Source organism: Oncorhynchus kisutch, linkage group LG18 (genome assembly GCF_002021735.2).
Source record: "Oncorhynchus kisutch isolate 150728-3 linkage group LG18, Okis_V2, whole genome shotgun sequence".
In the NCBI taxonomy this organism is placed as follows: Eukaryota; Metazoa; Chordata; class Actinopteri; order Salmoniformes; family Salmonidae; genus Oncorhynchus; species Oncorhynchus kisutch.
The window spans coordinates 33,926,676-33,943,707 of NC_034191.2; the positions used below are offsets into that span (position 1 = coordinate 33,926,676).

The window sequence follows — 17,032 nt, forward strand, 5'->3', positions numbered from 1 at the left end:
GGAGTGCAGTGTCTTTTTTCTCCACACATAGTGTTGTGTTCTTCCAAGAAACACAACTGTAGTTTCATCAGAATATTTTGCCAGTAGCGCTGTGGAATATCCATGTGCTCTTTTGCGAACTTCAGACGTGCAGCAATGTTTTTTTTGGACAGCAGTGGCTTCTTCCGTGCTGTCCTCCCATATACACCATTATTTTTTAGTGTTTTAGGTATCGTAGACTCGTCAACAGACATGTTAACATGTTCCAGAGATTTCTGTACGTATTTAGCTGACACTCTTGGATTCTTCTTAACCTCATTGAACATTCTGCGCTGTGCTCTTGCAGTCATCTTTGTAGGACGGCCACTCTTAGGGAGAGTCTTAATTGTCTTAATGTGGACTGATGAACATCAACCCTTTTAGAGATACTTTTGTAACCCTTTCCATCTTTATGCAAGTCAACCATTCTTAATCTTAGGTCTTCTGAGATCTCTTTTGTTCACGGTATGGTTCACATCAGGCAATGCTCCATGTGAATAGCAAACTCACATTTTTATATTGCAGGGCAGCTCTAACCAACATCTCCAATCTCGTCTCATTGATTGGACTCCAGGTTAGCCAACCTACACTGTGAATGTTTAAATGATGTATTCAATATAGACAATAAAAATACAATCATTTGTGTGTTATTAGTTTAAGTATTTGTGTGAGTTACAGTAGATGAAGTTCAGATCATTTTTTTATCAATTTATGCAGAAATCCAGGTAATTTCAAAGGGTTCACATACTTTTTCTTGCAACTGTAGTACCAACCTTCTCTGGTACTGCCAGATATCAATGACTGATTTTCTTATTTTTCTTCTCTGCAAGTCAGAAAAACAGCTAATTATTTTCTGTTAATAGGTAAATGGGCCATTTTGTTCTATGCCTTTTGGCACAGAATTGCCCATTTGTTCTGGCAGGCCTGCTTCATAGAGATGGGTCCATCTTTGCCTCTACTGGACTATACTCAGCTGCTTAGTCAAAGTGACGAGAGGTTAAAAAAACATATTATCTGATGTGTTCTCAAGGGCTTTTGTAGCCTATTCTGGAAATGAATAATATACATGACACCTTTTTCTCGATAGTTTTTTGTAACCACGTTTTTCCATTTCACAAACAGCAACGTACCGAACTCATAACAATACCAAATCAAACACCTTCAATGTATTCAGTCACGAAGGTAATATTCTCACCTGTAGGCACGTTCAACAAAAGGTAGTCCATTCAAATTCACAGAGGTACTCTAACATTGACTTACATATCGTATCGCAGATAAATAGTGCCCTCTGGTGTTGACACAGTTGAAAAACATTTCCACATTGCTGAGGCACATGCAGACAACAAAAAAACACTCAGAGACTTCACACTTACAGGGCATGGAAAACACATATTATTACACCAAATAGTACTTTAAAGATACAAATATAGTTACTATGTATTTTGGTGCATTAGCTCTTTTACACTATCAAATGTAATTTAGTGATTCGCTTAGACACTAATAAACAAGCAAAAGGCATGAGTGTGGCATCATAGCAATGTATACAAGGTACAACAATAGCTTATCAGTAACTGCATCAATAAAGCACCTGAAAGAACATTGTAGTGGAGGATCTTTTGTACCTTTTTAGACATGGACACAGACTCATAGCCACAGGAAGTAGGGGTGCAGCAGCACCCCCTAACTAAAAATAAATAAATCATTATATATATATTGAATTTACCACAGTGCCTTTGGAAAGTATTCAGACCCCTTAACTTTTTCGATATTTTGTTACTTTACAGCCTTATTCTAAAATGGATGAAATGAAGAAAAAAAAGCCTTAGCAATCTACACTTAATACCCCATAATGACAAAGCAACACGTTTTGAAAATGTTGCTAATTTATTACAAATAAAAAACTTAAATACCTTCTTTACATAAGCATTAAGACCCTTTGTTATGTGACTTGAAATTGAGCTCAGGTGCATCCTGTTTTCATTGATCATCCTTGAGATGTTTCTACAACTTGATTGGACTCCACCTGTGGTAAATTCAATTGATTGGATATGATTTGGAAAGGCACACACCTGTCTATATAAGATTTCACAGTTGTCAGAGCAAAAACCAAGCCATGAGGTCGAACGAAGTGTCCGGTGAGCCCTGAGACAGGATTGTGTCAAGGCACAGATCTGTGGAATGGTACCAAAAGATTTCTCCAGCATTGAAGATCCCCAAGAACACAGTGGCCTCCATCATTCTTAAATGGAAGAAGTTTGGAGGCACCAAGATTCTTCCTAGAGCTGTCTGCCCGGCCAAACTGAGCAATTGGGGTCATGGTCACTCTGACAGAGCTCCAGAGTTCCTCTGTGGAGATAGGAGAACCTTCCAGAAGAACAACCATTTCTGCAGCACTCCACCAATCAGGACTTTATGGTAGAGTGACCAGACGGAAGCCACTCCTCAGTAAAAGGCACATGACAGCCCGCTTGGAGTTCGCCAAAAGGCACCTAAAGGCTCTCAGACCATGAGAAACAAGATTCTCTGGTCTGATGAAACCAAAATTGAAACCATGATTGGCCTGAATGCCAAGCGTCATGTCTGGAGGAACCCTGGCACCATCCCTACAGTGAAGCATGGTGGTGGCAGCATCATGCTTTGGGGATGTTTTTCAGCAGCAGGGACTGGGAGACTAGTAAAGATTGAGGCAAAGATGAATGGAGAAAAGTACAGAGAGAACCTTGATGAAAACCTGCTCCAGAGCACTCAGGACCTCTGACTGGGGCAAAGGTTCACCTTCCAACAGGACAATGATCCTAAGGCACACAGCCAAGACAATGCAGAAGTGGCTTCGGGACAAGTCTCTGAATGTCCTTGAGTGGCCCAGCCAGAGCCAGCACTTGAACCTGATCTCTGGAGAGACCTGAAAATAGCTGTGCAGCAACGCTCCCCATCCAACCTGACAATGCTTTAGAGATCTGCAGAGAATAATGGAAGAAACTCCCCAAATACCGGTGTGTCAAGCTTCTGGCGTCATATCCAAGAAGACTTGAGGTTGTAATCATTTCCAAAGGTGCTTCAACAAAGTACTGAGTAAAGGATCTGAATACTTAAGGCAATTTGATATTTCATTTTTTATTTGTAATACATAACAAAAATAACGTTTTTTAAAGGTTTTTGATTTGTCATAATGGGGCATTGTGTCGATTTATGAGGGGAAAAAACAATTTAATAAACGTTATAAGGCTGTAACCTAACAAAATGTTGAAAAACTCAAGGGGTCTGAATACTTTCCGAAGGCACTGTGTATATATACAGTACTAGTCAAAAGTTTGGACACCTACTTATTCAAGGGGTTTTCTTTTTAAAATTATTTTCTACATTGTAGAATAATAGTGAAGACAAACTATGTTTAACACTTTTTTGGTTGCTACATGATTCCATGTGTTGTTTCATAGTTTTTGATGTCTTCACTATTATTCTACAATATAGTAAAAATAAAAACTCTATATATATACTGTATATGCAACAATTTCACTGAGGTACAGTTGATATAAAGAAATCAGTCAATTTAAATAAATGTATTAGGCCCTGATCTATGCATTTCACATGACTGGGCAGAGGCGCAGCCAATCAAAATGAGTTTTTCCACACAAAAGGGCTTTATTACAGACAGAAATACCCCTCAGTTTCATCAGCTGTCAGGGTGGCTGGTCTCAGACGATCCTGCAGGTGAAGAATCCGGATGTGGAGGTCCTGGGCTGGTGTGGTTACACGTGGTCTGCGGTTGTGAGGCCAGTTGGATGTACTGACAAATTCTCCAAAACTATGTTGGAGATGACTTATGGTAGAGGAATTAACATTCAATTATCAGCTCATGAAACCAACACTTTACATGTTTGGGAGGGATATTTTTTCTCACAAAAGTAGTCCTGTATTAGTGGACTGACATAAACCTCCCCCATCCGATTCCTGCAGCTATGGACAGGCTGGGTTTAGATGTCGAGGGGGTTAAGTGCAGAGTAGGCCGCATTACTTCAGTACACTCCTGCCAGTGAGGACAGGTGGGTACAGTACTGATCTGGGATCTGGAGGAAGGAGAAGGGAATTTAGCATCTATGTGTGTAAAGTGTGGGTGTGTGTGGGGGGGGGGGGGGGGGGGGTAGCAGTTGCGCAGGCCAAAAGCAGACATGGGCCTGAGTTTGGCCAGTTTCTCCTCAGTCTGCTGACTGACCCTCTGACTCCTCTCAACCCTACATGGACAGCAGGGGGAGTGGAATAATCATCATCATGGTGAAAATAATTCAAATGGGTCTGTTTTTACAAACTTTTATTTGCCGTCCTGAGACAATACTGTTGTATATAAAAGTCAATTTGATCCGACAGAATGACAATGAGATCTGGCAAGGACACAATGGCCTGATGTTATTTAACATCCACAGTGAACATCAGCTATGTAACAAGAACATCTGCTTGTTTTAGTTTTTTTTTTAGAGTGAAAACCTACAGGAGCGTTGTTCTCCAGGAACAGGGTTGGAGCCCCGTGCTCTAGGCAGTAGTACCCATAGAACATGTTATTTAGAGCTGGGGTTGGAGTGAAAACCTACAGGAGGGTTGTTCTCCAGGAACAGGGTTGGAGCCCCGTGCTCTAGGCAGTTCTAGGCAATAGAACATGTTATTTAGAGCTGTTAGACATTTGTTAGTTCAACTCAAAAACAGACAGCACTCTTAGTGAAATTTACACAGAGACTATTCTGCAGCTAAGACAAACAAAACAGCCATCACAACTTCAATGGTATATGGATAGGCTTCCTCTACCACAATAATTTGACCTAATACTATGCTACGACAGGCCACTTGGTTCAAGCTCAGGTTGTCCTGCAGAAAACTGACTCAGGATTAAAGACTGAAGCGATCCTTCATTACAATAGAAAAACTATCAAAAGTGATTTTGTCATTAGAATGATCATTTGATTTAGTGGTTTTCAACATATGAAAGTATCTCTTGGCAATTTCCTGAGAATGATCAATAAACATCAACAAAACAAAGTATTTATCCTTTCATTCAGTTGTACAGCAGAAGGTTTCCACCCAATTGCCAATGTTATAGTATTGTTAAAAGTTCTCCTTCATACACATAAGCCAGGTCATTTTCTCAAAGGTCACTGTAAAACTGCTGCTTTCAAAATGTGGTGTTATTTTTGTACATTGGGTGGATTGAAATATAAAATGTTTCCCTTTAAAATTCCTTTATCACTTTGACAAGTGATAAAGCCTTGACGGTGTGACGTTTTACGAGCCTCTATGACCAGCCAGGAGCAAAGAAAGGAATTAATGAAGGAACAGCGCTATAAAGAACTAAACCCAATGCCGAGAAATCTAACCATTTCACCTCTTATGGTGTGGGTGACTTTACTAAGCAAAAAGACATATCTGGATGTGGGTTATCGGTGAATAACTTTACATGTCTGAAGTAAAAGTCACTCAGCCTGGAGTCTTGTTCTAGACATTTATAAACCTTTTAAAAAGTGCTTTCTGGTGCCCCACTCTACTGACATTAAAGTATGATTGGTGTGATGTTTGAGGTTCCAAAGCATGCACACAACACCAATCAGTCATTAGCCAGCCCTTGACACAGCCACTGGAGGGAGCAGTCAGAGAGACGAGGCGGCGGCGTTGGTATGTGATGTCAGAGCAGAGGGGTCAGCATCTGAGCTGCGATGGGTCAGTATGTTGCTGGGAGGGGTCAGTATGTTGCTGGGAGGGGTCAGTGACAATGAAAGGCTGGAGAAGTGAGTAGTGCAGACAGGCCCCCTAGCAGGTGATTGACAGCTGTGGTCATGTCCGTGCAGCCAGCTGGTACAGAGGGCCCAGGACTGTGTGACCGCTCACCTGGAAAACAGTACAAGACAGGGCCAATGCATTAGTCTGGGATACTCAGCACACAGCCAGACACAGACCATTTAGAACCATAAATCCAGTCCTTCTCTACTGCCCTTGTTGAGAAGTGAAACAGCTTCATACTGTTTTTCACATCTGCATGGGCAAGTAAACAAGGGCAGAGGGAAAGGGACAATGTGTTGGAGAGGAATTGGGCCGAGGAGTGACACTACACACACGAGCAGAAGCAGGTTGGACAACACATGGGCCACACCCAGGAACAGTGTATGCCGACTTAGGAGAGCCAGAACTGGTTAAGGAGCATGAAAACATTATGCAGATTGTCTATATCAAGAGTTTATTGTCTATAGCAAGAGTTGCTCAAAGTCTAAATCTATTTTACTTAATCCAGAGCGGTCAAATGATATACTACGCTTGCACATGTTAATTCAGAATGTTAACTACAAACCTCAAATGTTTTCATTAAACCCACTTGGGATCATATATGGTAGAGCTTCTCTTACAACTATCTCTGAGCATTCAGATAAGGTGAGAGAGGTTGGGAACCCTAGTGAAGAATATCACAGTTGCAGGCTTTTCTTTTTAGTTCAGCACCAGTTGGATGTTTAATAATAGGTCCTTGCCTTCCTCATGAGTGGGTTGAGAACCTAACGTTCAGTGGCTCGTCTATTAAGTGCTTCTTCACCTGCATTGCTTGCTGTTTGGGGTTTTAGGCTGGGTTTCTGTACGTCACTTTGAGATATCAGCTGATGTACGAAGGGCTATATAAATAACTTTGATTAGATTTTTGATTTGAGTGGAGGAGAGGAGGAGAGGGGGGAGAAAGGTGAAAGGTCATGGATACTCACTCTGAATTGGAGTCCTTCAGGAGTTTGGCCCTGGCAGAGGCTGAGAGGTTCAGATCTCCTCCTGAAGAGAGAGAGTGGCAGGGAGAGGAAAAGAGGGAGAAGGAGAGAAAGGGTGGGAGAGAGAATGGGAGAGGAATATCAAAGAGCATGGTTAGTCATGATATCATAAGGCACGCTCCACTGTGAGTGGTTTAATGGTGTCAGTAGGCCCGCTCCCAGCTCTCTTACCTCGTAGATAATCAACAAAGTACAGCATCACTACCGCGATCAGCGCCACTGAGAGAGAGAAAGAGAGACACACACATTTATTGGTTGACTCAACACACACACACACACACACAGAAGTGTTACTCACAGCAGACACAGGCGGTGAAGAAGACCTCCAGGAAGAGGTATCCCTTGTTGTCCAGAATAGATCCTGCTGCCATGGAGATCAGAGCCAGGCCCAGGTTCTGGATGGACTGCATGCTGGGAGGTAGGAAGGCCATGCGTCATCATCAACAAACAGCAGCATCACCACCACCGTCATCATCAACAACAACAATAATAACTACAACATCAACAGCATCATCATCACAGTCACAAATAATGGATAGAATGCAAACGCCTGTAGGTATGAAGCACTTTTCTGGTTACACAGAAAGGGTGGGTAGGTGCAGGTGTACTTACAAGCCATAGGCGGTCCCCAGCTGATGCTCTGGCACCACAAAGGCCACCATGGGCCACAGGGCACAGGCCAGCAGGGAGTAGGACAAACCCAACAGGGACTGGAGGACACAGATACACAGTACCATTATCAACACCATTCACTATACCTGGTTACCCAGTCACAATACAACTCAATTACTATGTATAAACTAAATCTAAAATCTGACTTCATTCCTCTGGAAGCAGGATGTAATTGTCTTGCAGGACTAAACAAAAGCAACTGTTAAAGGACCCAGTGATCCAAGGTTGCGCGTCCAAATCTGGCCCACCGCTCATCACTACACTAGGTTTCTAGTGAATGTCCTACTAAATGTCTCCAAGGTCATATTCTGCTGTGAACCACTCTGCGCCATTCTAACGGTAATAAAATGGAGAATGGTCATCACCATGGCGATCCAGGGGTTCCAGAAGGTGAAGGCGAGCATCATGTGGGCTATGAGTGTCGTGACGACGGCACACAGAACCCAGATCACGTTCTTCCCTGTCCTGTCCACCATGAAGCCCAACACAGGAGAGGCTGGGGCTGAGATGATGTACACAATACTGGGAGAGGGTGGAGAGAGGGGACACAGAGGGAGAGGGTAGAGAGAGGGGACACAGAGGGAGAGGGTAGAGAGAGGGGACACAGAGGGAGAGGGGTGGGGAGAGGGGACACAGAGGGAGAGGGGTGGGGAGAGGGGACACAGAGGGAGAGGGGTGGAGAGAGGGGACACAGAGGGAGAGATAGTAATTGTGTTTAGAAGGGTGGCAGAGACACAGTTACAATGTGTTGTGACGGTTCATAGTCTGAGGTGAGATGAGAGCTAAAACAAACCTCATTTGAAGAACTCCTCACAAAAAGTTGAGTGGCACATCCTCACTCTGTCCAAATTGAATCACTGGTCTTATTAGTTACTCCGGCATCTCAGACTAGGGTAAAGAGTTGTGTGTTACCTGTTAATTGCTCTTGCTTCTTGAGGTGAGAAGTTGAACTTTTCAATGAAGAAAACCCTGCAAGGGGAAGACCGACAGAGGTGAGAAGAACAGTCACACCAGACCAGAGTGGTACAGAGTATGTCCATACTATCACTGCAACATATCCCACCACCACATTAAGCACATCCCTGTTCTATAGGCATTCATTACAACTCAACACAGAGGAATGTGCTCTTTACGCTGCTATACAGGGCCTTTGGGAGCAATTGCCAGTTCCTCAGAGTGCTTTAGCACACAAGCACATGCGCACGCACACACACCAATCACCCACCATCCCTGCCAGCCAGCTACCAAGTAGAGTTGCACCTTGCCCACACATTGGTGAACCGCAGCACATGGTATTGAACAGGCTCCAGCAGCCAGGTAAGTATTGTATAAAAAAAATACAAATGAATTCCATAACATGCATTTGCTCAACAGGCATCGCCACTCTCCCTCCGTCCCCCCCCATATCTCGCTCTCGCATCTCTCTCTGTATCTCTCTCCACCGCCCTCCCATCTCTCTCCACCCCCCCCCCCCCCCCCCCCCCCCCCCCCCCAGTACTCTCTTTCCTACCCACTCAGGGAGTTAGATTACATGGTCTCTAAAAGTTAATGATTTAAAATCAGCTTGGGAGCAAAACATTATTCCAAGAGTTTATATATTATATTCACGCAAGGTATTTTACATGATGGAGAATAGACATTGCGTTTGAGGGGACAGGCATGAACAAGTGGCAGCACATAATCCCTGATCTACAATCACCTTGCAGCCCAAATAACTACTTGTGATAAAGCTGGCAAAATTGGTGAGGGTTTTGACTGATAAGACATGATGACTGATGGTTCGTGTGCTACTCACTGTCCCAGTCCAATGAAGGGGAAGATGGCCACGTAGTAGCCCACACAGATGATGAAGATGAGCCACAGTGGGAAGGGGAAGTCCTTCACATCCGTCAGCTTGATCACTTCCCCTACACACACAAAACACATGTTCAACACACCGAGCCAGTCTTGGCTAAAGCATCCCCTTGGGAAAGGAGTGTGACAGCCAGGCAATAACCCACAGGAAGTAGTACTATGACCCGTGACCTCCGCCCCTGTCACACTAAAGCCAGCCCAGGGAAACGCTGAGCACGGTAGAAACACAGGCTAACTTCCCAATAATCAATTCTGACAAGATTACATGCAACACAATGGGGAGTTTGATGTTTCCCAGGTGGATAGAGCTCCTTAAATCAACTAAATTCATCAAGGCAAAATGAGATTGGCTGATGGTGACAGGTAAACAGAAGGAACCTACTCTCTACCACCACCCTCCTCACACCAACATTGTCAGAATACAGTGGACATGATAACCATAGCACATAGATAATGACCATCATCCCAGTCAATGCCATTATTCGGTGTAGTTCAGCTCTGATTGGGACACACATCGGAGGCAGTCACTGACTGCCGTGTTAGCTCACCGGTCGCTCCCTGTTCCTTGTTGAGGATCCTCTCGGCCCTCTTGTCCAGGTAGCCCAACACCAGAGCACAGACCAGAGAGAATATACATGTCGCCCCAGCTGGAGAAGGAGAGAGAGATGGTGAGAGCATGAGCAAGAGAGAGAAAGGGTGAGGGGGGATAAAGGCCAGGAAAATCATTACATCAGCTATGAACAGGTAGGTGTGGCTCATGAACCTACAGCAGCACAATAGGGTAAGTCCTCAGGAGAAGAGCCTGCCAAGGATCTTTAAAGCCCCGTCTAGTTCGGTCTAAATAAGCATGACTGCTTCCTTTAGGACCAACAGTCAGAGTAATTAGATTAAAAAGTAGCTCAAAAAGTTTTACCTTAGATTTTGTCGAGAGCGATTGCCAGAATGCTTTTGATATCTTGGGGGTAATCGAAGATCTCTACACCACACTCCCTCACTCACATCACATCCCACCCTCTACAGTAGAGGGGTTTGTAGTCCAATAAATATTCTCTATTTAGTGAAATTTCAGTAAGTGTGTGGCAAAATCCAGTAGGATTTGGTTTGAATTAACAGTAGGATATTGACATATTAGACCCATCTCACAGGCTTAATGTTCATCTGTAGTTTCTGTAAAGCATCAGCACATATCTACTGGGGCTCCATTACTCCATTCTAATGTTACAGGACTGTATGGTTAAGTCCTGCTGGAGAGAACACACAGACTGCTGGGCTCCTCTTATTCCTGTGGAGCGAGTGAGGACACCCACCATGAAAGAGGAAGTGAAAAGAGAAGTGAGGCGGAGCATCACGAAACTGAAACCTCCTCCATCACGTGATTCATCAGACAAATGACAGGGGGGGGGGGGGGGGTTGTGTTTTTTCCTCTCCCTCCCCTCTTTTCTCCATCCCTCTGTGCTGAGATTAGAGAGCATTTGTAATAGAAGTGGTATGGTGTTGCAGGCAGGGCTGTCTGGGCTGGAGATGTAACCTGAGGCTCAATGTAGACAGCAGGCCTGGGAATTTAGCGCACTCTCCTCCTGATCAAATGTTGACACGAAACTCACACACACACACACACACACAAAGGGTGGTTCTGTATTATGTCATGTTATATGTGGATCCTAATAAAATACTAAGCACACACACGTGATGAACGGTTTGACTCATAACCCGCAGTCCCTGCGGTTATATCAGCGGGGCGGGTGGGTTTAGGTTCATTCAATATAGTGTGGATCAATATATTGTGGATGAAGGGCGGGTGGAATGAAGAGAAACAATGTTTTTTTTAAATACATACATTTATAATTCTGGTGTCAGTTTTCATTTCTTTAAATCGGGCATTAGTGCCTAAGATATAGGGCCTAACTGTGTGCTTGCCAAATAAATGTGCCAATCGCCAAACGCTTTTGGGAACTTGGGCAGAAAAATGTAACATCAATCCACTGAGGATCCACTGAGGAATGAAGGACGGTGTCGGAGTTTAAATCAATAAGCTGCAGAATGGAGAGTTGAAAGTAAAGAGAAGGGAGGCCAGAAAAGTAGTGTTTGGGAAAGATTAAAAAAACTGAAGATGCTCCCCAACAAAGAACGAGTCGCTGTGTATGACCAAGCCAGGAGACTGACAGAGCCAGCCGCTCCACTCCCCAGTCAAGTTTCAGCACCACGGACCTGCCTTTCGCCGACACTGATGGAGTTTCACCACCACGGACAGAGGATCTCAGCAAAGGTCACTTTTTATAATAATAATAATAATAATAAGTATTACTAGGCCTAGTCTTATTAAATATTCACTTTACAGTTGGAAATGCAAGCAACTACTCCGTAAAGAGACCAAGATTTAACTTCAGGGACTGGGAGGACGAGAGAGGCCGAAGAGATCGACGACATCCAGTGGTACAAAGCACTCACTTTTCCCTGGAGGATTGTGTGGAGGAAAGTTTGCTTGCTTTCTGGGAGAAGCAAGAGTGTACCTTCCCTCAACTCCGGTCTCTTGCAAAGAGAATTCTCTGCATTCCAGCATCAAGCACATCGAGTGAATGCGCCTTCAGCACTGCCGGGCACGTTATTGAAACCAGGCGCAACAGACTGAAACCCGGCACAGGGGACGCTATTCTGTTAAATTAACAGTGCTGCAAAAAAAAAGAAGCAAGACAAAGTAGGCAATTATAGCCTCATAACTGGTCAGTGGGTACTTTCATTTTCTAAACTTTGTTGTGTTGTAGCCAATTGATTTTTGAAGCCAATTTTTTTATTTTTCCCCCATTCATTTTTGTATTTTTATTAATTCATATACCGGTATAGGATATTAGCCCACACAGGCGGTCAGCCTACAAGATGTCCATTTATTGTTTCCTTTCAGTAAAATGATAGGCTACTGTTCAATAGGCCTAAGAATGTTCAATTGCTCAAGAAAAAACATTGTTCAATAAATTAAAACCCCAATTTCTTTTTTTTAAACAGCCGTGCAGTCGGCCTACAAGAGATCTATTCATTGTTTCACATTTTGTTTTGTTTCAGTATAACAATAGGCTACTGTTCAATAAGTGCAATCCTTTAAATATGCTCAAGAGAAATGTAATGGTTCAATAAAGTGTGCAAGACAAAAATATATAGAGATTTTCAATATTTGCTGGTTGGGGTCAGGTGTGGGGCTCAGATTTTCACATAGTAACCCATCCGCAATCGCTCTACTATCAACTGCTGGTGGGTGCGGGTGAACAAACAGCTGACCCCCACATCACTAAACACATACACTTAACTCACCGATCATGAGCGAGACTCCCAGAGTGGTGTGTCCTGTCGAGCCGACCAGATCAGCGACACGGTTGTACACCCAGCCCATGATGTTCATGTTGACGGTGCTACCCTGAGGGAGAGGAGACAACCCAACACTCCCTGATCAGCCACATAAATAAAGCCTTAAGTATGTGCTTCTGTATCTATCTATATACAGCGTTATATTTAGCTTCTAGCATGTTCTTACCAGCCTGGCCATGCTGAGCTGAAGACCAAACACCAAGTTGAGTTCCTTCCCCTTGAACCAGTTCACTGCATAGGTGTTCTGGGCCACAGCCAGAGACTCACCTCCAATCCTACTCAGAGAGAGAGCACTTAGTTAGGGGGAGAGAAGTGGCTTGGAGCTGTAGCAAGGACTAGCTCAGTGACAAAATAGTATAAAATACATCTTACCCAAACACAAAGCGTCCAATCTCCATTAACCAGAATAGATCTAGAAGTGCCCCAACAGCAACTATAACCTGTGGAAATACACAGTGGTGGAAAAAGTACTCAATGGTCAGTCATACTTTAATAAAAGTAAAGATAACTAAATAGAAGATGGCTCAGTAAAGGTCACCCAGTAAAATCCTACTTGACTAAAAAAAGTATAAAAGTATCTGGTTTGAAATGTACTTAAGTACAGTGGGGGATAAAACAGTCAATTGTCATACTGGAGTAAAAGTCTAAGTAAATGCTCTACATCAAATTCCTTATATTACGCAAACCAGGCGGAACGATTTTCTTGTTTTTATTTACAGGCAGCCAGGGGCACACTCCAACTCTCACATAATTTACAAAGTATTTGTGTTTAGTGAGTCCGCCAGATCAGAGACAGTAGAGATGATAATGCGTTATATTGATAGGTGCGTGAATTGGACCATATTGCGGTCCTGCCTGAGCATTTAAAATGTAAACAAATACTTTTGGGTGTCAGTGAAAATGTATGGGAGTAAAAAGTACATATTTTCTCTGGGAATGTAGTGAAGTACAAGTAAAAACCATGGGGTATTGTGTGTAGATTAATGGAGGGAAAAAAACTATTTAATCCATTTTAGAATAAATTTGTAACATAACAAAATGTAGAAAAATTAAAAGGAGTCTGAATCATTTCTGAATTCACTCTAGATTACCACTGGAAATAGATCAATTGAATTTGTACTACACATTTTGTAGTTGAGCAGCTCTCAAACACATCTCCATCATGTGGTGTGCACCTACCTGTCCAACGCAGACAAACAGGGCGAAGATTATCGTTCCTAGCCTACCAGAAGAGGAGAAGCACAGTGACAGAAACTATGTTTACATGGGGATAATTTGAAGTGAATATAAACATGTTCGTCACAATGTTATCTCTCCTTGTGTTGCTGGAGATGACAACCCTAGTTCATTATGGATTCAGATTAATCCTCCATACACAATTACCCCTGAATCTGTTGTTGTCAGAGGTTCATGGTGAGACTGGGGATTTCCTACTAACACACTGGCAGACAAACACTACCCATATTACAGTAGGTGCACAGGCTGTATTGGCCATGGAGGAGTGTGGGGAAAAACACACCTACAACCAGCATCCACACACCAGGGTGATTACAGAATCCGAAAACATATTATACAAATGTGATGTAAAATGGATCCTAGGGTATAAATCTCAACTTATGCATTGTACACATACAGTTTCTGCTCCGAGAAGCACAGCGCTATGCATGCGTTATGTGACTGTAACCAGGTAGTCACTGGACGCAAGAGGTTAAATACCATGTCGGCGCCAGTACAAGACAGTTATCCTTGGATGGCGATAACCAAGTATTCCATCATGTAGGGAACAGGTGTCAGTACAGTAGTGTTTAACTAGTAACCTGTGGTCCTACCTGATGCCAAAGACCCTGTCGAGCAGGAAGCCCCCCAGGAAACAGAGCACCACGTTGGGCCAGGAGTACCAGGCATAGAGCTGCATGAACATGGACGTGTTGAGCTTCATGTCCTGGTGCAGACCAGAGAGGACAGAATGTCAGTGCATTGGTAGCCCAAATTACTAGAAAGGTCTCTTTAAAAAAGCAAAACAAAGGCAAAGAAAAAACACCAATATGAACGGAGAGTGCATGGACCAACCATACGCTAACTGGTATGACCTGATATTCGTCTGTTGTTTACAGTATTCGAAAACCTTTGAGCACGATGACAAGAGAGAAAGGTAGCTGTGCTAGTTCTAATGGGCCATTTCCTTGTGACACACTGCTTTGTTTCACTTATCAGCAAGCTTACAACATCATGGTGATGTCATGAAGAGTCAGACATCCATATAACTCGAATGTGTCCATAGAGTTAGAATAACTACAATAACTATAGTTATTTCCCATACTGAAGCATCGGAGGAAGGCTCTGGCATACAGCAGGCTAGGCTACAATGACGATGGAGTGACATGATGTGACAGACGGAAACTTCGGTCCTCCTTCCTCACCTGTATGACTTGAGTCTGCAAAGCAGCGGGGTTATCATAACAGAAGTAACTTCCTGAAACAAAGTAACGCTGTCAGTGGGTAGAATTGATACATCAAAGTGCTGATACTGTACATTCTAAACCAGCTCGTATTTGATTGATACAGTCATAGAAGGCTACATCATTGTGAAAGATAATCAAAGTCTGATATCCAAAAGCAATTAGTCTGATAGTCAGTTAGCTGAATGAAGCCTAAACTCTCTCCAAAGAATTTGGTTGGAATTTCGTTGGAACCGCCCTGCTCACCGAATCCCAGAAAGCACATAAAAAGCAGGACGAAAATGCGGTGAGGCAGCCGCCTCGGGTCACAGAGCGCGGACATCGGTCTAACCGGTCCGCTTTCATTTCTGGGACCTGAAGACGAGATATCCCCTTCATCGTCCAAAAGGTTCTGTCGCTCTTCCGCCATCTTCGTCTGTGTTTTGGAAAGGAAGGAAAAATAATAATACGGCGCAGACAGTCATATGACATACACGTGACTCGTCTCGGCTGAGCGCAGCAGTCAAAGGAGAGCAAAAGAGTTCAGCAACAAGCGAATGACCATAAAGGAGAAAAACGCTGATCTTTACATATTCCACTTTAGAATATTCAATACGATGGTGATTGCTCATTCATATATTAGATAATTTAATGAAATTAATTAATTTGACAATATATATTTTTATTCAGATGAAGTCGGACGTTTTTCAACCACTCCACAAATTTCTTGATAACAAACTATAGTTTTGGCAAGTCGGTTAGGACATCTACTTTGTGCATGACACAAGTCATTTTTCCAACAATTGTTTACAGGTTGTTTATTTCAATTGTTTATTTCACTTATAATTCACTGTATCGCAGTTCCAGTGGGTCAGAAGTTTACATACACTAAGTTGACTGTGCCTTTAAACAGCTTGGAAAATTTCAGAATATGATGTCATGGCTTCAGAAGCTTTTGATAGGCTAATTGACATCATTTGAGTCAATTGGAGGTGTACCTGTGGATGTATTTCAAGGCCTACCTTCAAACGCATTGCCTCTTTGCTTGACATCATGGGAAAATCAAAAGGAATCAGTCTGGTTCATCCTTGGGAGCAATTTCCAAACACCTGTTGAACCACGTTCATCTGTACAAACAATAGTATGCAAGTATAAACACCATGGGACCACGCAGCCATCATACCGCTCAGGAAGGAGACGCTTTCTGTCTCCTAAAGATGAACGTACTTTGTTGCGAAAAGAGCAAATCAAACCTAGAACAACAGCAAAGGACCTTGTGAAGATGCTGGAGGAAACGGATACAAAAGTATCTATATCCACAGTAAAATGAGTCCGATATCGATATAACCTGAAAGGCTGCTCAGCAAGGAAGAAGCCACTGCTCCAAAACCACCATAAAAGAAGCTAGCCGATGGTTTGCAACTGCACATGGGGACAAAGATCGTACTTTTTGGAGAAATGTCCTCTGGTCTGATGAAACAAAAATAGAACTGTTTGGCCATAATGACCATCGTTATGTTTGGAGGAAAAAGGGGGACGCTTGCAAGCCGAAGAACACCATCCCGACCATGAGGCACGGTGGTGGCAGCATCATATTGTGGGGGTGCTTTGCTGCAGGACGGGCTGGTGCTCTTCACAAAATAGATGACATCATGAGGAATTAAAATTATGTGGATATATTGAAGCAACATCTCAAGACATCAGTCAGGAAGTTAAAGCTTGGTCGCAAATGGGTCTTCTAAATGGACAATAACCCCAAGCATACTTCCAAGGTTGTGGCAAAATGGCTTAAGGACAACGAAGTCAAGGTATTGGAGTGGCCATCACAAGGCCCTGAAATGTGTGGGCAGAACTGAAGTGTGTACGAGCAAGGAGGCCTACAAACCTGACTCAGTTACACCAGCTCTG

General features: G+C 43.2%; 1 protein-coding gene across 2 annotated transcripts; it reads right to left on the bottom strand.

The window, feature by feature from the left end:
- Positions 1–4,310: 4,310 nt before the first annotated feature.
- Positions 4,311–15,595, bottom strand: mfsd1 (major facilitator superfamily domain containing 1). 2 transcript variants are annotated; one of them, XM_031795838.1, is made up of 16 exons: positions 15,392–15,595; positions 15,107–15,159; positions 14,516–14,628; positions 13,866–13,908; positions 13,059–13,126; positions 12,853–12,961; positions 12,633–12,735; positions 9,878–9,976; positions 9,271–9,382; positions 8,388–8,444; positions 7,841–7,997; positions 7,416–7,513; positions 7,102–7,214; positions 6,975–7,022; positions 6,747–6,807; positions 4,311–5,889 (listed from the first exon to the last, which is right to left on the bottom strand). In XM_031795838.1, the coding sequence occupies exons 1-16, from the start codon at positions 15,552–15,554 to the stop codon at positions 5,886–5,888; spliced, it is 1,401 nt and encodes a 466-aa protein (XP_031651698.1). In that variant the 5' UTR covers positions 15,555–15,595; the 3' UTR covers positions 4,311–5,885. The 2 variants fall into 2 exon arrangements, with proteins under 2 accessions (XP_031651698.1, XP_031651699.1); XM_031795839.1 differs by lacking the exon at positions 4,311–5,889 and having other exon boundaries at positions 6,743–6,807.
- Between the last annotated feature and the right edge of the window lie 1,437 nt (positions 15,596–17,032).